We start from the raw sequence: 22,754 nt of genomic DNA, 5'->3' as shown, positions 1-22,754 counted from the left end.
AAGAACTTCAGAAATAAGGACAAAGGCGGAGGTGCATAACCGGAAACACGTCAAAAGACCGGATAATGAATATGGAAATTCAGAAAAATTGTAATACGGAGGATATAGTCAGATGGGAAATACAGCGAAGGTGATTCTGGAATGCACATGGCAATAGAATGCAAAAAAATAGATGGTTCCAAATTATTCTTCAATCATTGTTCAAAAGAACCAAGACGGATGTATATCTTCAAATCCCTATCCGCACCCCAATGGTGCATAGGGCACGCGTTATATAAACGCAGTGTTATATTGATCGTTAACGCATGAAGGAAGGGTGATCAATCCTCCGCTTCAGATACCAGTCCAGGGTAATTTGAATAAATATAAAAGTGAAAAAATCAAGTATATTTATTTATCCCCCCCCCTGGGAATCGAACCCGGGACCTCCAGTACGGTAGCCGAGCGTGCTGACCAAGTACAATTTACCATTAATACCATATTGACCATTTAAGTTTCAAATGTCACTACGGAGGCAGACAAAAAAAATATATAAGTAACAAAGAAAAAAAAACAATAGTATTTATGTATTTTTGTTTTTAACGAAAAAAATCAGGCAAAGAAAGGGTTAACGTGGAACTCGAGTGGTTTTCCGTTTCAGCAGACAGTGCAACCAATGGCCGTATTTTTTATTTACGTTGGTGAATTCTCACAAGAGGCAACTCACTTTTGAATGTTACTGAAATAATATAGACATCTATCCGGTCGATGATGATTGTATCAGAATCGAACGTAGTTCGGGAAACATTAAACATTATTAATTGGGCAAAAAAAGATTTATGTGTCTAATTCATCTTGGAATAGCGCTTTCAAAGTGTGTGAATCAACGATAATAAGCGCTTTTATCCGGACTTTGAACAGTAGAAATCTTATGCGTGCAATCATACCTTACATTCGTATAAATAATACCTAGATACGTCACAAAAATAAGAAATTTATTTACAAAAATACCATTTTTATATACCCTCGAAACATAAAATATATACAGATTGAAAAAATTAGGTTTAACTCCTATTTCTTTTCATTAATTGATTCGCCAATCACTTTGTGGTCAATCTATAGATGTAACTCATATTTCTTTTCATTAATTGATTCGACAATCACTTTGTGATCAATCTATTCATTTTTAATTTAAATTGTACTAAGTTTATATCACTTTTTCTTAAAATCTATTGAAACGTGTACCGATGTATTACGCATCATTTTCAAAAAACGTATGTGAATCTAAGTCTAAATTTACTCCTATGCGATTGTGTATTATCACTGATATATAAATTAAAAAATTAAAAACAAAATGATTTCTTTTAAATCCTGAATTATAATAAAAAAATTTTTTATACAGAATCCATAAAATATTTTTAATGTTTTTTTAAAAGCAAGATATTAATTATTGCCATATAATTTTTTGATCGGCAGTCACTTTGTGGTAAAATCTATCTATTCTAAATATTAATTTTACTTGGTAAACACCACATTTTATTAAAATCTATTGTGACATGTGTTTCAATGCATTTTGCATCATGTTCAAACACGGTAATTGAAAATGACCCGGTATGCATCGAAATACGTGTCGCAATAGATTTCGAGAAATTGTGGTATTCATCAAGTGAAATTTAAATTTAAAAATTTTTGTTGTCATTTTTTGGTCGCAGTTGTTATTTTGGTGGCACATTTCCGATACTCGATTCTGTTTACTCTTCATATACAAATATGGCGTGATTCTCTTCCCTGGCAATTAAAACACATTTTGCATAAATTCTGCGGATTATGCGAGTCTACATACATTAATCGTCGAAATGGGTGAAGTGGCACGATCCAATCAATAAACTAATGTGTACCAGAGTCCCCGCGCTCGTGGGAGGGAAATGTGGCTTTCTCCTCTGGCAGATTAGTGATTTGGAAATGCAATAAGCCCACGCGATACCACTGTCATATCTTCCTGCACTTAATGAATAACACATTACCGACACCTAGAATAACAATTGTTATTGATGTGTTGTAAAGCAGGGGTCGGCAGTTTGCCAAGTGAGAAGAGCCAAATTGTCATGGAAACTGGATAACAAAGAGAGCCGCATTTATATTTTATTTTATTTGGAAATTTTACAGAACAGTTACATAAATACATTTACAATAATGAGTAACAATAAAATAGGTATTTGTAATATTTTATTTACACAATTTCACATATGTCATTAAATATAGGCCTAGAATAGGGGCGGGAGGGAGGAAAAGGGAAAAAGCCAAGAAAATAATGTGAAAATTGGGATAAACCACGAAATAAATATCGACTTACTATGTACACGATCGCAGTGCTGAAAATGTCGAGTAGAACATATCGAAATTCCCATATTCATCTTTAACCAATTTTGATGAACGATAAATATAGGAACCTTGTTTAGAGTTTGTTATGTGTTTTATACATATCGCTCTCTCCTTTCAAGAACGTCATAAATCAATAATCGTCAATTTTCAGTTGTGCATGTTTTCGGAAAGCCCAGAAAATGTACTATATCCCAGCAAAAGCGGCATATTTTTAACTTAATATTTACCCGCTATAGGGCAAAAAGTGTTGTTTTTCCATTTTGAAGAAAATGTAATGTTTCATTATTTTTTAAATAAACTAAATATTTTTCAAATGTAGAAAACACCTTCAGGTTTTACCTAAAAAGATCTGTTGCACGGTAAAAAGTTCAATAAGTGGCTTGATATTTATTTTTAATACTTTGCATTATATTTTTAAACTTTAAATACGTTCTCCTGAAAAATCAAGTTTTTTGATTTATGACGTTCTTGAAAGGAGTGAGCGATATATGTAGAGGTAGATTTTTAACATTTTACTTGTACTGTATCACTAATGTCAAACGACTCATCAGTTACAATAAATATTGCGGAAACTAGCTTGTGGAATATCTTGGACTCGCTGCTCTGTTACATCCGAAGACATTTTGGAAATTATTTCTTGCACTGTTTTTGCAGATAAAGGCAATTCGTTGGTTCTATTCAAGTTATAAGGTTGCTTGAGATAAGTTGAAATTGGATTTTATGTCCGAAGAGAGCCAAGAACCGCAAACATCTAGGCAAAGAGCCGCATGTGGCTCGCGAGCCGCTCTTACCGACCTCTGTTATAAAAGGTCCAATATGGGACACGCATTATTCACTACGCTTCACGTTACAAGGCGTGTGTATGGCGATTCATTTTTACCACATCATATAATTATAATGACGCGACTGCCCTAAAATGGAATCGATTTTTTTGGTACATAACACCACAAAAATCATGATAATGAAACAATGAGTTGAATGAAAAACGTAATGTCAAATATATAAAATTGAAATTTATTTGTGTGGGCATTCCTTTCAATGTATAGTATGTACCAATCTATATCCATATCACGGAGACTTTTTATTCAATTGCTCAGGTCAAAAATAGTCGTTAAATTTGTAAAAAAAAAACCTTATCCGCTTTAGTATTGCGTGTGTTTTTGCGTGCGTGTCAAAATTTCAAAGCAAACGATGAATAACATAAGGACATTTAACATTACGAAGATTCACATTTTTATCTATGCACTCGTATTTAAAAGATAACAAACAACACGTGCGTATTTAAATGCAACGCTTTGACAAAATGATAAAGCAGATTATGAATAACTTTAGGCGATTTAAGACTGCGAACAAATTAACATATACATGTTTATCTATATAGATAGATGCGGATTCGAATGCGATATTTTGTCAATATTTAATGCAATCAGTGAATGACATTTTTTTTCTTTATTTTGAATTCTTTTGCATTACATAGCATAAATTCAAATACAAAAAATATTAATAAAAATTAAAATGAATACAAAAAAAGATCCCACAAAGGCATGGCGTGTATGGGTATACAATATAAGATCAAATATATACTTAATATAAGATCAAAGATTTTGAAGAAAGAATACTTACATTTTTTCAATAATTGATTTGATAGTGACTTTTTGGTAAAATCTATACATTTTTAATTTAATTTATAAAAATCTATACATTTTTATTTTAATCAGTGTTTGAAAATGGTTACGGTGTTTGAAAATGGTGCGGAATGCATCGAAACACGTGTCACAGTAGAATTTATTAAATAGTGGTATTTACCAAGCAAAACTTAAATTAAATCTTAAATTTTTATTTATAAAGATTCACATGTGAAAGACCAGCTTCAAGCTTAAAAATATGCTACGGCAAATAAATGAGATACTAATATTATGAAAGTACTCCGAATCGAATTCACTCGTATTTCGTTAAGTGAATATATTGTGATAATTGATTGAATTCTGATTAATATTTATACAATTGAGAAATATTAACAAAATTTGACATCCAAATTCGTTCAACGAAGTAATTAACTTTTATGACAGAGAAAATTACGATCGTTTAATATTATAATTATTGAAATTGGAAATTTTATCGATAGCCTGCCTCGCAACTAGACATTGATTGGTTCCAATATCGCATACAAAAATGATGTGGTAATTCAAATACAAAATTTAATCGGAGAATTATCTATATTATGCATACGACATAATTGCAAAATATGAAGTACCCATATGATATAACATGACTGTAAAAGTGTTTTAAGTGTGTTTTTATCAGATTTAATTTTTTCAGTTTTGTACCGACATTTCTTGGTAGAACTGCATGTGCAATAAAACAATAACACTATATATATATATATATATATATATATATATATATATATATATATATATATATATATATATATATATATATATATATATATATATATATATTATATATATATATATATATATATATATATATATATATATATATAAATATATATATTTATATATATATATATTTATATAAAAAACGATTTCTAGATACCAACCGCTATTACGGTTTCAACGTGTGGGGTCCATACAAACAATAATATGACTGTGACATCAAAACTTGACGTGATACAAGCTTGTCACCATATAGACATTGAATAAGTACGATTAACCCAGTCCAAATCAGTCATCAAAATTTCAGTTACAAAATCATTGTTGGCCAGTGTAATTATCCATACGAATCATATTTCTGAACATGGTCTATCAGTTCGCTTTTTTCAGAAGCGAACATTTTCCATTCCTCGTCAAAGGACATTTTCAATTTCTTAGTCTGCCTCCGTAGTGTAATGGTCAGCACGCTCGGCTACCGTTCTGGAGGTCCCGGGTTCGATTCCCAGGGGGGTATAATAAATATAAGTGATTTTTTCACTCTAATATTTATTCAATATTACACTGGACTGGTACCTGAAGTGGAGGGCTGATCACCTTTCCTTCATGTGTAATCGATCGAGATAACTCTGCGTTTATGTGAAGCAGTGCCCTATGCACCATTGGGGTGCGGTAAGGGTTTTATTTTATTTTATTATATTGATTATTATACCTCATTAATAAAATGTTGCTGAAAACACGATGACGTAGTTCTATCGCCGCTATAGAGAAGAAAGGTGGTACGGGAACGTAATATTTCAATTTTTAATATCCGGTTTGACTTGACAATCTCATTGTTTGCCCCGACCATTGTGTCATTGTAGCGGAAACGACTATCGTGAATTGTGACTAGCCATAATAATTATAAGTTTGTTTTTCATTTCATCAACGGCACCTCACTGTGTCAACGCGTTTATGTGAACAGAACGTTATTCAAATAGACCTAATCTGTTCAATTGTTGTTTACGAATATCATTGTGTTATGTTATGTTTCACAATGTGTCAGAAAATCTCTATCTACATATAATAAAATACAACTATGTACAACATTTTGAGTGTGTCCAAATACTTGTTCACAAAATCTGGATTATCTCCAATTACAGGAGTTATTTTCATAAATTTATTTATTTATTTATTTTTTGTAAATAAATTATCTGGTCAAATTATAAGCTTAATAATAAAAATGAAAATGGTATTTTCTGGCGTTTCTCATGTGTGTGATTATAATCCAGGATTCGGATCTCACATACTAATATAAAAGTTTCTGCTTAATAAAAAGCTTCTTTACATCTCACCAATAGATGTCTCTAGTGAAGTTCTAGTGATTCATGAACAAGGTTTCTAAATTGGTTCATATATATAGAACTTCCAAGAATTTGAGTAGTGTGGTTGTCAATAATGGGTAGAATTGGTGAATGTTACACGTGTGTAAAGTGATCACTTAAACCAGCCTATGACGGTCGTAAGCCCCGTAAATGCCCAGACTTCCATATTCTTCTTCATCTTTGATGAGATATCAAAAAATAATACAATTATGTAATTTTTTCCACATTAATTTTATTTTGTCCGCCTCCATGGTGTAATGGTCAGCGTGTTTAGCTACCGTGCTGGAGGTCCCAGGTTCGATTCCCAGGAAGGGAGGTGAAAATAAATATTAGTGATTTAATACTGTAATATTTATTTAATATTACCCTGGATTGGTTCCTGAAGCGCAAGAGTGATCACCTTGCCTTCATGTAAGTAATGATCAAGATAACACTGCGTCAATTTGATGCAGTGCCCTATGCACCATTAGGTGCGGATAAGGGTTATAAATGTAAAAAAAAAATATTTGCCCAGCAACCTGGTTTCGTCGTAACCGACATCATCAGACTGGTGTGAGGCTAGACAAAATTCTGTGTTATATACACAACAAGGCAAGATTTGAAAACCGTGATTTTACATCATTTTCTGATAAAATGAATTTAAATTTAATGTGTCAGTATTGTATTATAATAATAATTACATGTAAGTTATGGTAAAGGTTTTAGGCATGATTTGATATAATTATATGTTAGAAATGATTTTTTTCTGTGAATCTAAATAAAATATGTATATTTAATTCTATCTATATAAATAAAATGAAAATGGCAGGCGCGGTGGCGCAGTCGGGTGGACGCTCGACTGCGAAACTGCCGTTGCGGGTTCGATTCCCGCCAATGGCAAAATGAATTCAAGAAATATTTATTTTCAATTTGTCTTGGTATTTGTAATGTATTTTTCACAAATACCTTTCCTTTCCTAACTATCCTACCTGCAGACAAGCTTCTATAATAGAAGCTTTGTGGGTTATTCCATAAAAATACGAATAAATGTTCGTTGTTCAAAATCTTAAATATTTATTTTGCCACAACGCTGCATTCGAATATAGGCATTTTTATATCAGCATGACGTGAAGTATTTTTTTTTCAATGTTCAATGTTCAATGTGAATATTTTCATCGTTTCACATTTTAAATGCGTCCCTTCTCCTCAAAATTTTGAGTGTGTCCAAATACTTGTGTTTATTCAATCATCGGGAAATCAATTCATTCAATCTGGGAAACGCCTGAAAACCTTTTTTTTAAAGCAACGAATCACATATGGAACGTCATTAGACGGATCATATATATATATGAATTCCAAAAATAGAGTTGTGTGGTTATTAATCATAGGTAGAATAGTGAATGTTATTTATGTGTAAGGTAATCACTTAAACAGGTCACAAGCCCTGCAAATGCCAGGCTTCTATTTCTCTTCATCTTTATCGAAATGTCAAAATACTTTCTTTCTATTTACTTATTTCCTTTTAATCAGATAGCCATAAAAACCATAATAAAAAGCATATATATATATATACATATATAACAAAAATATTAACAAGAATTTTGTAAAAAAACTATATGTAGATAAAAGCATTGAAGAACAAAATTCGGACGCGTTGCTATATAGAAATTCGAATATTAAACAATTTGTTTGTTTAATTATTTTTTACTTGCAATGTGTTTATTTCCCATTATTTTTATATTTTCTGTTTGTGACTGAATTCCATTTTTCAAAGGTAAAATTCATTTCGCTTCGTTATAAGTTACATACATTATTTAATTAATCCTTGCTCTCGTTAACTTGCTATGTAGATGCATAAAAGGATTTCGTGGAAAAATCCTTTGAAGCTCAACCTGCAACAGTCATATACGCGTGCTAATATTCACATGACTATGCGACTCACCTCCCCTAAAACTAAATTAACTCCCGGAAGCTCTACTCAAACAAAACCTCAAATGAAAGCATCATTCAGGTACTCTTTGAAAATCGCTTTGAAAAGCTCTGCGCTGAATTGATGAACTTCGAGCAGGTTTCACTTAATATGCACGCATACATCACGTATATTATATTAAATTAATCATTTTAAGTAACCTTTTTGAAATGAAATATTGTTTTTTTTATTATTTGAATGTTAGGACTCTCGTTGTATTATCATCCTACGTACGTTATATTATAATAAATTCAATGGACTCATTAAGATACTTCAGGTACCATACTTGGCCACTGAAAAATATTTTTTATATTTAACCTGAATTTATCTTTTATTTGACTTTATCCTGAATTATCTCTTCTAGCGAGGTAAATCATTTTTTTCTGAAAAAAACAAGCATTGAAAATGGCTTTTTATACATGCTTGCAATTCTTCCTCTGAAGAATTGAAAGTCTTCTTCTACCCTTATCCACACTTAATGGTACATAGAGCACTGTATCGTATCGACACAGTGTTATCTTGATCGTTGATTGCATAGTGGCAAAGTGATCAGTCCTGCGCTTCTTGTACTAGTCCTAGGTATTTAAATATTTCCTTACAGGTTATACAAAAATTAAGCTTCCCTTAAGATTTTTTTTCAATAATGATTTTATACGTTCTCAATAAACATAACGGTTAAAATTACTCATATTCATTTTGACGAGCCCAGGGCTTTCTGTACTCTAACCAAATGCGTTTACCACTACACTACGGAGGCGGACAGTAAATAATTAATAAAGTACAACAGTCTGAAAAATCTGAATAAGGTATACAGCTTTGATTATTTTATTTATTTCTATATTGATCTATTGTACTTAAAAGTTAATTGGGTTTTTATTTTTTTGACGATTTTCAAATATAACCTTGTATTGAATATCCTATGTAATGAATCCCAGCAAATTTATGTACATTTTCTGCCTGAATAGCGTAATAATGGAAATATTTTATCTTCTTTTAATCAGTCAAACAATGGAAAATATTGCGGATTTTAAGAAAAGCTATATTTTCTTATAGTAAACAGAATATTGAAGATAATACCTAATGAGATGAAATCTGTGACGCCAGTAACAAAAAACTGAACACATTTTTATATATAAAATATATGTTAGATATAAAACGATATTATTTTTCGTAATAAAAAATAACACAGTTGAAAATCACCAAATATTTGTTTTTCATTCCAATATACATATGTATATTTAAGTGTATTTTTTGCAACGCTCAAAGTCAAAAGGTTTCAATTTATTTATGCCAAGAGATGTTTCGAAATGAAAGGTTTCGAGATATCTAAAGCATGTCCTTTTACGTTTTGTAGCCAGTTTTTCAGCTTTCTTTTTTTATTTGGATGACTGATAAAACTTCTTTATTAAGGGTGGGTAATTTTTCGCAAATTCTTCCTTTACTCGCACCAATACCACCATACAATATTTTGCTATTAATGTTTCCTCCTTTCTCGAGGTAATCGATGGCTTAATACTGTGTGAATCCCAAAATATAGTGACCAAACATTTGCAGCTAATATTTGTGTTTCGGTTGCTTTGGGTGGCTTAAATTAATGATAGTTTAATCATTTAATATTACTGAAGAAAAAAAAACGAATTTTGGTAAATCGCTTAAGTGAACATTGCTCGGATTGACCGTTTGATCCTCAGCTTTTGAGCAGGTTTCAAAAACTAGTCCATATATTATTATGTGCCTGTATTTAGTAGTCTGTATTCTCTCAAACATTTTCCCCTAATTAAACTTTTAGAAATAGGCACTGAAAAGCTTGAAACCTACGAAACCTTTTCTAAAATATCTTATTGAATATTAAATGTGTAGCAATTTTCTTCGTTTCTTGTCCCAAATATATTTTGTTTGATGACAGTCGTTGGTATATTCAAATCCTTTGAAGTTTGTTGTTTCAATTGAATTCGATCGCTGATGAATTGATTCAGGTAAATGAAATCAGGGGTATAAAATATATTACCGTATTTATTAGCAGTATGCCAATCTTAAACTTGTATGTGTAATCTTTCTTGTAAATTTTATCTTACTTAAAATGATGCAAATAGAAATTGAAATGAAGGACCATTTTAATTTTTGTTTTACAACTCAATGCGTCTTTTACACGTTATATTAGAAATTTAGGTGTTTAACAACTTATCCACATTTTTTTTCAGTCTTAATTTTTACATAATTTGTTTTTAGTTTGGATCGCAGAAAACAGCAATTTATATTTTCTTGCAAATTGACAAAATTATGTTTCAAATCAACTAACGAAATTATATGCAGCAGATAAATGGATGCTTTCCCGTAATTTTTTAATGAATTTCAAAATTTCAAAATGTTACGAAAAATTGTGGAAAAAACTTTCTACTGAAGTTGGATAATTTGCGTATCGTTGTATAATATCGCTTACTCATTATAAATAAGTGTTAATAGAATTAGCATTTCTGTTTCTTTTTTTATTTACAAATTAATATCTTTAAAAAAGTCAGATATTAAAGGAAAATATAATAACAATTTTGTTTTAAGACTAGAATATTTTATAAGCGTATAAGAATATTTTTTTGAATTATTTGTAAATGTAACAATTTTGCGAGACGAAGCTCCTTTTTAAAGGATTGAAGATCAAAATCAATATTGGTATATTTTTAATAATGAGATATCGATTTCCAAGATAACTTTTCCAAGAAAATGGTTTCGTATCTTTATTATAATTTTCCTTCAAGGATTTTTCTGATTAAATTTTTTAAGACCACTTTTTTTTAAAGTACGTGTAGATTGTATTTTATTTGAAAATTTACGGAAATTGGAAATATCAATAGGATATCTTGTAAACTTTAAATATTATTCAGAGCCAGTATAATTTTCCTCTCTCTAGTTTAAATGACAATGCTTTGATTTAAATAGAAGGAGGCTATTCGGCGTTGCTTGTATTAAAATACAGTATGTAGTTTCTATGCAGATATTTCATGACTTATTCTGAGAACGAAATATGTATTTGGAAAAATATGTATGAAAAACAATTTTGCAGTAAAATAACGATTTTTACTGCCCATGCGTTTCGCACCCTTATTACTAAAGTGGTGCAACCAATTTTTGATTATAAAGAGATGACGTGTAATGTACTGTAGTCTTAATTATATTTATTTATCTTTAAATAAAATAAAATAAACTTCATACTTTGATTTCAACGATTCTTACAGTAAAAGATTTTTAATTTCAACAGAAACGAACAAAGGTTATTAGAAATCCCATATTATGATCGAATTTTAAGAATATTACCTTTTAACTAAAATTATTTTTTGTTTATTTTTTTTTCAAGTATTCGATAATTTTGGTCACTAAGTACGTAGTTCCACTTGAGCTTAAGGGACTACTCGCAAACATGCAATTCAGTAAGCGACCAGCTGCACGAGGACCCAGATGTGTCACATTTTTTAAGAATATTTGTTGAAAAGAACTTTTTTAAATTCCATACCTTTAAATAAATCTTTTCTTTTCAAAACTATGTATTAATTTTGAAGAAAAACTTTTTTTTCAATGCAAAAACAATTTTTTATGCAAAAAATTTATATCTTTACATGTAACCCGGATCTAAAAAAAATACTTGCGGGCTATAGAATATCCCGCCTTAATATATACACGACTCTCAATATGGAATATAATTATATCGTCTGATGCATTGTAGATAATTGGAAAATCTCCTCATTTTATGCGTTCTGCAGTTTGGGATTTGCTGCTTTGCATTCGATATTCTTGAAACGATACGACACGTCAGATAATCCAGTAAAACTGATATCTTATTGGAAGATTCGACACTCATGACTTGTTTCAATTTTTCGAAAGTAAGATCAGCTTTTACATAGTTGCTTAAGCACTGTCTTGTCAATAACTTACACTTATGAAATTTAATATGTTTTAAAATTCACAAAATATGTTTTTATTAGGCTTGCTTGGACCGCAATGCATATTTATATGTATATATATATATATATATATATATATATATATATATATATATATATATATAAATATATATATATATATATATATATATGTATGTATATATATATATATATATATATATATATATATATATACAATATATATATGTATATATAAATATATATATATATATATATATATATATATATATATATATATATATATATATATATATATATATATATATATATATATAAATATTGTATATATATATTTCGTAAAACTAATATTTCCACTATTATACGTGTTATTAGTATCCATTAAGTGGTTAGCGAACTCTGAAAAAAATCTTAAACGTAATTCATATTTCTTTAATTGATTCGGAAGCTGCTTTCTGACTCTACCTGCATACACTCTAATTTTAATTTCACGTGGTAAATACCAGTTTTTCTTAAAATCTATTGTTACGCGTATTTCAATTCTTTTCTCGTCATTTTTAAACACCATAAACGGTGATACGGTGTTTGATGCGGAATGCGTCGAAACACGTGTAGCAAATTTTTAGTAATAGTGATATTAACCATGTGAAGTTTAAATATAAAAAAATCATATTCCCTGATTTTCGGGAGTCATACTAATTTAAGAACTTTGGCAGTCATAGTTTAATTTGTACATACCCGTATATACTTTTTTAATTTGTGTCTGAAGCAGATACTCGCGTAAAAGCTCGATGCTTAGCTGAGAGGAGTCGATGGGGATTTGTAATAGCTTTCTATAACACGCTTTAAGGTAAAGCTTGTATGAAAACTTTGAACTAGGTGGAGGGTGTATAAATCCCTTAGTCTTGAGAGAATGAAGCTTAACCTCGTTCCGTTAGGTCGAGTGGTGTGAACGTGTTCTGCCGGAGAAATTACAACGACTAAACTTTATTCATATGATGTCGTACACTGTACATTATCCTTTTGTCTGACTCTAGATCGATATCTTGTTTTATTGCAAAAGACTATGACACGTGATATTGTATTTCTACTCTATTTTGTCTAATTTATGTAACTTACAATAGAACTTCATGCGATAAAACGTATTTGAAACGCCTTTAATTGAATATTAAATACCATTGAAATTTGTACTCTAAAAAAACAATTTTTAATATCTCGTTTAAACTAGGCTTGTACATATTGATATCTTTCTTTTACCATATCTACTTACAAAAACTTAAAAAACTCTTTTTTTTACTTTATATAACCTCAGATTTATATTTTTTAATTTAATAAGAGCGCCTTTGTGGTAGTATTACATAAAAATTATATGAAAATTATATAAAAATATATAAAAATACATAAAAATTATATAAAATACATATCACATAAAAATGGCGATTAGTAAATTGATTTATAAATCATATTTTTATTGAGATAAACACTGAATGAAAATATTTTTAAAATCCCGATCTACTGCGATTCAAGCAGTTTGTTATCGGGCTCCTAAATCAAGTTCAAGTAAAATCTTAATAACGAAAAAATGTAGATAAGAATCAACAATGATACCTTGAATATTAAAATAAATTAAAGAAATACTAAAAATAAACAAATAATTAAAAAATCAACTAATTTATACATTATTATAAGGATTTTTGATGTGATATTATGGACGTATCGAAAAAATATGGAATTATAATAATGGTAAATTTGGATAATTTATATAGCACCATTTTCGCAAAATATAATACTACCACAAGAGCGCTTAAACAGATTGACTGTGAATTATAACGTGATAAAAATATATGTACATTAAAAAAAAACATTGTCAATTCGCTGAGTCTGAAATGGAAGTATATATCATTTACATTTAACATTTAGAGCTTACGACTAAATGCCAAATAACTGATTCCCGAGCCAAAAAATTGCTATATTTTACTTTCTTCGCTTATTCGATTCACATGCCCAAACCATGTACACGTACATGTTTAACCCTGATGAGGACAAGGTTCTTGTCGAAACCGGTTATAAAAAAATATACCAACATAAGTTTATAAAATGTGCCACAAAGTATCTGCGAAAACATTAAAGAAATTATCGATGATGCTCTAAATAAAACCCCTTTATTAAGCTTTATATCTTTTCTCCACAGACATGCAGTTCCCTATAAACGTGTCGGGGGTGCAGAGTGACCACCCCTTCCTGGACCCCGACTCACTCCAGTCCCTGTTCCGGCGACTGACGGCCCTCAACCGCTGCGCAGACATGAAGTTGGAGCACCCTCATCCGCCGAAACACACGGTAAACTTTATTACACATATTCAATTACAATCAATCGTATAATACTACAATAAGTTTATACCAGAAAACAATTTCCTTGAAGCAATACTTCATTTCAATGTGACTTTTCAGAAAATTTTGCGTTTTCGTTATATTAATGAGAAACATGGAAAAATTAACCTTATTGGTTTAATTTCTGTATTAAATGTTAACTAAATAAACACTGATTTTTTCAGTCTAATAAATTGTATTATATTGTTAAAAAAATGAAAAAAAAATATTTTGTAATAATTGTTTCGCCTAGTTATGGCAAATTCAAACAAATGCCATAACTAGGCGGAACAATCGTCAAAAAATTATTTTTTTATGTGTTTTCAACAATGAAATACAACTCAGTAGACTCAAAAAATCAGCGTTTGATTCAAAATTGAATACATAAATTAAAATGGAGTTCTACAAATTAAATGCTAAATTTATAAATAATTAATGATTCATCATTCACTCCGTATGTGCACAACATCGGATCGACGTGATGTTAACGCAATCGATAAATGTTAACTTAACCGATACTGGTACGAAAGAAAGGCGATTAATCCTGCACTCGGGCACCATTTTACAGTTTTTAAGTCCAAAAAGTGTTTAACTAGTATTATCTACTTAATTCTCTTTTAATTTAAGTTGAACTTGGTAAATACCATTTTTTATTAAAATCTTGATACGTGTTTCGATACATTCGGCATCATTTTCAAACACCGTATATATTGTATAATATTTTTATAAATACACCCAGCTATCCTTGAAATTTACTCTGGAAAAGGTGACCGTTATCACACTTAGCACAGGAGATATCGTATTATTACGTAAAAACTTGTGTTTATTAAATATTTTTTTTTTAATGTGTAACCTAAAATTGGGTACAAAAGTATTTTATTCTGGTCAACCTTTTGGTTTTCTGTAAAATTTTCGTGTTCTTTCTGATTTCTTTCGAAATCCCAATAAAGTTCACAAACTTTGTTAAATTTTTATTTAATTTAAGGTAAAAAAGTACACAAACAAAATTTGTAGTAAAGAAGATTTCCAACTTTTATTCATTGCAAAAAAGTAGGTTTACAAACCGATAAGAAATACTTTTTATTAGAAAAAGTTTGATTAAAAAACTATTCATGAAAGATTACAATGTAGGCATAAAGGTTTTTTTTAGTACTGACCAGCATATTGTCATATCTCAATTCCACATAATATTGTTACATCTCAAATACTTTTTGTTAATATTAATTAGTTACTACAAGGTAAGGTTTGTTAATTGGAACCGTAAATCAAGTAGAAATTCAGCTCAAGTAAAAACATTGTCCCTTTTAGGAAACTATTTAACCCTCAGATAGTCGCAATACGAAGTAAGACACAAATGCAGACAATGTATCTTAATAGACACACTGTTTTTTCTTACAAAAGTAATAACCTTTATAAATTTATTATATAAATCAATATTTTTAATTACAAAATGGTTTGATGTAAAATATAGATTTAAAAAATATTTTTAATATGTAATACATATCTACAAAACAGAAATAAAATATTTTTTCAACCGTTATTATTGAAACTCACAAATAAACCTTGAATTATTTTACTATCATTTAGAATAGAATTTATCAGAATTTTATAATAAATTTAAAAATAAAATATTTTCATGTACTGACATAAATGACACAATTCTTAAAATACATTCGTAATATGGATGCGAAATAAGTATCTGATAATTCCAGATTTATCGACCACGGAAATATCACTTTGCCTTAGGAATGCCATATATCATGGGGACGTAATTTTTCTATTGTTACAAATTAAAATTTTACGGAAGAGTAAAAAAAAACATATTTTCAAGCGTAAGAATATTACTCACTATTAAATATATATGAAAATTGAGTTTTTGTGTTAATTCAATACGAATAAACGCTACATACTTAGAAATAAATTTAAAAATGGTGCCTTGGAGCTAATGTCCTTTTTAAAATGACCTATTGAAGTTTTTTGAACATTAAAAAAATATCGTAGTTTGTAAATTTTTATTTCATCTGTTTATATAAGTGTTGCAATATGATTTTTCAATATATAAGAAAATTTCATAATATTCTTGTTTGTCACAGTGGTTCACATTATTATTGGCAGACATTCTGTTAAACATTGAAGGTTTTTTTTTCCAAAGCAACTTTATTTTTAATTTTGTTGCTGTTGCAAGTGATATTTGATACAAAGCACGATTATAACATTGGATGTATCATGCACCTAGAATGATATAATGAGGGGAACGAGCGACAGTAAAATAATAATATGTGTATCTAAAAGATACATGGCGCCCAATTAAGGGTTAATATATGGTATCATCTATGTATTGTATGTTGGGGAGTGGGAATGATCGAATACCTTTACTTCTAAGTATGAATAATAATAATAATAATATACTCCCTTTGGCGTTTACTGAACTTAAATGCTCAGACCAAAGGGTTGTACGCTCTGAACTTTGTTGTATCGTATTGTGTTTTCCTTTAATATATTTTATCTCAAAGATAGATAGTACCTATAATAAAGATAGATCATTTGTTTTCTCATTAGTTCTCAAAACCGTTTGTTGAACATCTTACACACACTTCAGACGCTAGACATAAAAGTTTATAGACGCGCTTTATGTACAAAATTTAATAGGTAACTCATCTTTGAATAATATTGAAATCTGAGTTAGCAATCTTAATTTATTTCAGTACGCACCTATCGAATTTCATATAAACAGAACATTTTATACGGGCGAGAAAGTTCGGCGTGTTGCTATGAGCCCTGTATCACGTATCTTAAAATTTAATTTAATAACGGCCAATTTTTTTATCCTCGTATTTATTTACATTGGCAGTGACATGGATATTTGTAATAAAATCAGGATACGGTTTTGTTTTTAATTTTCTAATAATTTCCGCAACTTGGTTCATAAAATAAAATTGCTTTGCAAGAGGGGTCTATCAGGAAGCCTAGATGCATGTATATGAACCGAGATGCAGTTGGGCGAGCATTTAATGCAGTCGGATACAAATCGAAAAATTAGTAATACACCAAGTAACGCAATCTCTTGGCGTCCTCAATCACAATTTTTAAAAATAACCTACGTATACCTTCTTTATTTAACTGGGTTTTTATGTGATTTATTAGTATATACATACATATATATTTATAAATAAAAAATCCATCTCCTAGTAAAACAAATCTTTAAATCATTAATTCAACATAATTCAATAAGATTCAATTCAGATTCAATAATATATAAGACATTATCACAATAAGACAACGCAAATAACGCTTTCGATATAAATATAATAGAAAATATATTATAGAGTAGATACAATTAAATATATATCCCCTTTCACTTTTTTTTAACGTTTTTTTAAGTAAGCTAAACAAAAAATACTATCGATCAATAGTTTTACAACGGATGACAGCCAAATGCCAGATCGTAAGCCCTGGGATGCTCAGACTTCGTTTCGTTTAAAAACTATAGATGATTCGTCTCAATATGAGACACCTATAACATATTGATCATCCGTTAGGGAGAATAATCCAGTGTGTGATGGAATAAAATGAACTTTAAATATGTTTACCAATGTAGATTGATGGGTATAGGTGTACGTAATGAAATATCACATTATTGCTACCTTAACTATATACAATAGTACCTACCATGTATGATAAAAGTGAAGGTTAATTGATTTTTCGCTCATAGTCTATTTTTTACATGGAAGCTTTCATCCCTTTGTACGGTTCGATACTATTAAATTATCCTGAAAACGTTATTACGGCTTCATTTTCCCATCCGCCATTATTTTCTTTAGAAAACCCCGAGTCAAATGAGTAATTTGATAAAATTCTGCTCAGTTATTGGACGCAAAATATTTCTTATGGTATTTTATATAATATGTACAAGAAAAGCAATCGTTATTGTATTCAATATAAACCTTTTGCTGTATATCGTGATTGACAATATTGATTCTTCATAAGAAGCGACGTCCAGTGTAATCAATCAATATTATTACTCTTTTAAGATCATTATCGACAGCGGATAAGTTCACTCTAAAGAAAGCTGCTTTTAAATGGAAACGCATTTTCTTCAGCGATCATTAATAATTAATTGATGCTTATCAAAAATCAATGTGAGTTCCGATCAAACTGAGAGAGCATGCTTGTAATAAATTATGTGTAACAAGCACTCGAATTTCATATTTCTTAAGTGTTGCAATTATATGTATAGGCATAAGTTGAATTCGCTTTAAGTGCTTTTTGACAATATTAAAATCAGAACTGTTTTAAAGGAGATATAAAAGGGAGATAGATTATTTATAAATATGGCCACATTCTTTAAAAAAATATTATCCTTCCGAATTTCTTGCCTGTCTTAGCAGGGCCATGATAAGCGGTGTTGCATAAGACATAGCTAGATTTCAGAGTAACTTGGACTTAAGGTAACTAAAAACAAGACTATAGAAGTTTTACAGTTTCATTGCGTTATATTAAAAGTTATTTTGACCAAACGAGGTATAGATGTATTTAATATTGTTTGCTGTCTTTGTGTGTTTTTGATCTTGTGTTTATATGTTGTCCACTTCCGTAGTGTAATGATCAGCATGCTTAGCTACCGTACTGGAGGTCCCGGGTTCGATTCCCAGAGTGGGGGTCTAATAAATTTAAGTGATTTTTTCACTCTAATATTTATTCAATTTTACTCAGGACTGGTACCTGAAGCGGGGGACTGATCATCTTTCCTTCATATGTTAACGATCAAGAGAACACTGCGTTTATATGATGCAGTGCCCTATGCACTATCGGGCGCGAATAAAAGTTTGAAGGAGAAAGTTATATGTTTGTTTTCAAACAGTATATTTTTAGTTATTTGTATGTTTTGCTGGGTTGTACATCTGTGAATAGTTTCATTAAACTTGATTAAACTATCAGAACTTTAAAGAATACGAACAATAATCGTTTACTTACTTTTTTATTACGGCAGTCGTCCCATAACAGAGATTATATTTGTTAACGTAAATATTGAGTACGCAGTATACTTAGCAGTAAAGACATTTTCGTTGTTTTCGTCTTAACGATTCCGCCATTCGCAGCTTAAAACGAAGATTGTGGAAAACGAAAGCGAGATGGGAGGCGGATTTAAGATCTATAAAAACACGAAGGCACATAAAAGATGTATCATAGAAAACGCGTATTCCGAGACACTTCAGTCTTGATTATTATCTACTCACCATCTTCACGAGATAAAAATATTTACCGCCGCCACTGGGGTGGAATTTGAACGCCCCACGACATGGTGCCGTAATGCGAGTTTGATGTAAAAATCTATACATTCAATTATAGCCAAAAACGACATATTACAATTTTAAACAATCGTGTCTACAGGTGAGCCAGTAAGTGTTTAATGATTTGATTGCTGAATAACTTAACTATTAATTGATTGTTTAAAAAGTAACAAAAAAATATAAAAAAAGTAGTGCGTATTTATTTTACCAGAGATAACGCATGGATTACAATAAATACAGCCACACTCTCTGTGATTGGCGTAAAAATGGAAAAGAGGTAAAAGAAAAATTTTTTTAATAGCAATACATTGGAAAATGGAAAAATATGTTTTTATCGCAACAAACCATAGGAAAAGAATTTCAGGAAATGGGTGCTATAGGTGTTTATAATATATATATATATATATATATATATATATATATATATATATATATATATATATATATATATATATATATATATATATATATATATATATATATATATATATATATATATATATATATATATATATATATATATATATATATATAAATATATATATATATATATATATATATATATATATATATATATATATATATATATATATATATATATATATATATATATATATATATATATATATATATATATATATATATATATATATATATATATATATATATATATATATATATATATATAAATATATATATTCTGAGGAGAGCGAAGTAATAGAACATGTTCTATTATTCCTACTCTTTGTTTTATACGATTACGAGTATATGTCGGTTAGGTTAGTATTTCTGATGATTGCCTTTCAGAACTGTCTTTTAAGAGTATTTTTTAAGCACACCCTGTTTTTAATGAAAGTAGACGTTGCTGTGAAATGGCCTTTGCCAAATTTAACGACGCCGGCAGAAAGTAACGAGACACCTATTGCCGATACGCAAACATTGCGAGATTACGTCAATTATTTTACCGTATAATCAGATATTTACGTCGCGGTTGTCAATTAGCCCTTGACGGAACAATCCTCCAACACTTGTTACGGTCTGCAAACAAATTGAACGCGGAAACTGGGTCTTAGTTTGCACCAGTCAGTCATTTTGAATGCCGACCCCAGAAATCGGATTCAGTCGACCGGCCGAACGCCTAATGAAAATCGAACTTTTCCCGCGCGCTTGCTTCAATCTATTCGTAACGAGTCTTCGAATTTGAGGTACTTTGTTTTGTTCAAAAAGTATTCGAATTTGAGGTACTTTGTTTGGTTTAAGAAGTCTTCGAATTTGAGTTACTTTGTTTTGTCTGAAACTTACCTTGTTTCAAACCGTAAATTAATATTATTATCTGTAGCTTTGACGTTGGTGGTATTTTTATTTCTTTCTGGCGGCCTCTTAATTGAAATGAAATATTTGATATTCTAGCATAGATGAAAAAAAATATGGAAATCTGGGTATTTACAGGGCTTACGGCCTCTCATAAGCTAATTTAAGTTATTACTTTATACACGTATAACCATTCTACCCATGATTGACAACCACACTACTCAAAAAATGTATCTTTTATATGTTTGTATACTGAGACGTTCTTTCATGTGTGAGTTTTTGGCATCATATGTAGTTGATTTGAGTTAGGTTTTTATTTAGCGCAGACCTTTATTTTTAAATGTATGAAAGATTCCTCCCTAATTATTGCACGTACTAAAAGACGCCTGAAAACATGATATACATATGTTATTTTTCTTCATATATAGAAACAGAAGTTTGATAACAAGGATTCGGACTTCCCTAATATTATTAATAAAATAAAATACAGTTTCTATACAATAACTGTTAACTGCACTCTAAATCGTTCGTTAACAAATATGATTACAATGTTTAATAGTACATTAATGCTTCATTTACGCGGAAATATATATTTATTAATTTATGCTTGCTACTAAGCGGCTCAATACATGTTATATTTTATGCAGTAAATTTGACCATATGCTTATAAAGCAGCTTATATTGTAATTTCTATCGATATCGAATTAGGGCTCATAGTAGTTGTTAATTAAACTATGAATTCATGCATTAAACTGAAAGAAAACATTGTAATAAAAATGCATGTCACAAATAATTTTGACCTGTGTATGTATCTTAACATTGAATTTAAAAGCTTCATCTCCTATTATCATCAAAAATAAAACATGTATTGTTAAAATATTTTGATTTTATGTTTCTGTTGAAATTATTCAATCAATCAACATTTAAATGATCCATATAGAGTCATACAACTTTTGATTAATTATAGTATTGAAGTATTTTTTTGTTTCCGGTGTGCGAAGATTTTAGGTAATATTTTAACCTTAGTTTTCCTTTTTTATATATGTACTATATTCATCATCTCTTGCGAAAGCCTGATGTGTTTTAAATGTTTTGCGAGGGTTTTTAAAATTATTTTGGTTAATATTTTATATTAACGACAAAATATCCCTTTTTCAAGATTTCGCTCAATTATTTGCAAATTTTCTGAATTTTTAAGAACAAAAAGACTTCTATCGGAGCAATTTTATTTTTCTCGAATTCTGCCACACTCCTAGAGATGTCCTTCATTATAAGTTGTTATATATGTATATACACCATGATTTTTAAGTCACATAATTTAGAATCCAATCATATGTATAATCTGAAATAATTTATAAATTGTATATGTGAAAAAATATACCATATAATTGGTTTTAATTTTTGTATTAAAAACATTTATTTATTTATTTATTTATTGAACGGCTAATGCCTTTAACATAATACATTTATACAGTATCTAATATAAAAAATACACTAATAGAGAAACAAAAAGTCGTAAACATAAAATAATAATAAAATAACAAATAGTAAGCACTGGTATATACACATATAAATATATATGTACATATGCATACATACATTGATTTATTTTGAAATTTATAAATATAATTAAAATACGAATTCATTTATTTATTCGAAGAAAACTACCTATCCACCTTTTACGAGTATGTCTTGTCGGAGGAGCTTGTTTTACAAAGTTTTTATTGTTATTTTTACATCGCGTTCTCATTTTCCGATTCCCGGTTCAATTTTCGACCGGGCCCATCTCACGAACTCGTTTCGGA

At 29.6% G+C, this 22,754-nt stretch overlaps 1 protein-coding gene across 1 annotated transcript in view; it reads left to right on the top strand.

Annotated features, from left to right (window-relative positions):
• LOC148308236 (rho GTPase-activating protein 7-like) overlaps nt 1-22,754 on the top strand; it is a 449,904-nt gene that overhangs the window by 365,679 nt on the left and 61,471 nt on the right. Inside the window, exon 10 of the mRNA XM_088262080.1 lies at nt 14,169-14,317. Coding sequence (XP_088118206.1) covers nt 14,169-14,317 — 149 coding nt within the window. The remainder of the gene's footprint in view (nt 1-14,168; nt 14,318-22,754) is intronic.

The sequence above is a fragment of the Brachycentrus maculatus genome, unplaced genomic scaffold (assembly GCF_059751285.1).
Source record: "Brachycentrus maculatus isolate JH-2025_06_01 unplaced genomic scaffold, ASM5975128v1 h1tg000173l, whole genome shotgun sequence".
NCBI classification, from domain to species: Eukaryota; Metazoa; Arthropoda; class Insecta; order Trichoptera; family Brachycentridae; genus Brachycentrus; species Brachycentrus maculatus.
The sequence above is the reverse complement of the archived record's forward strand: the minus strand, read 5'-3'. Positions and strand labels throughout refer to the sequence as shown.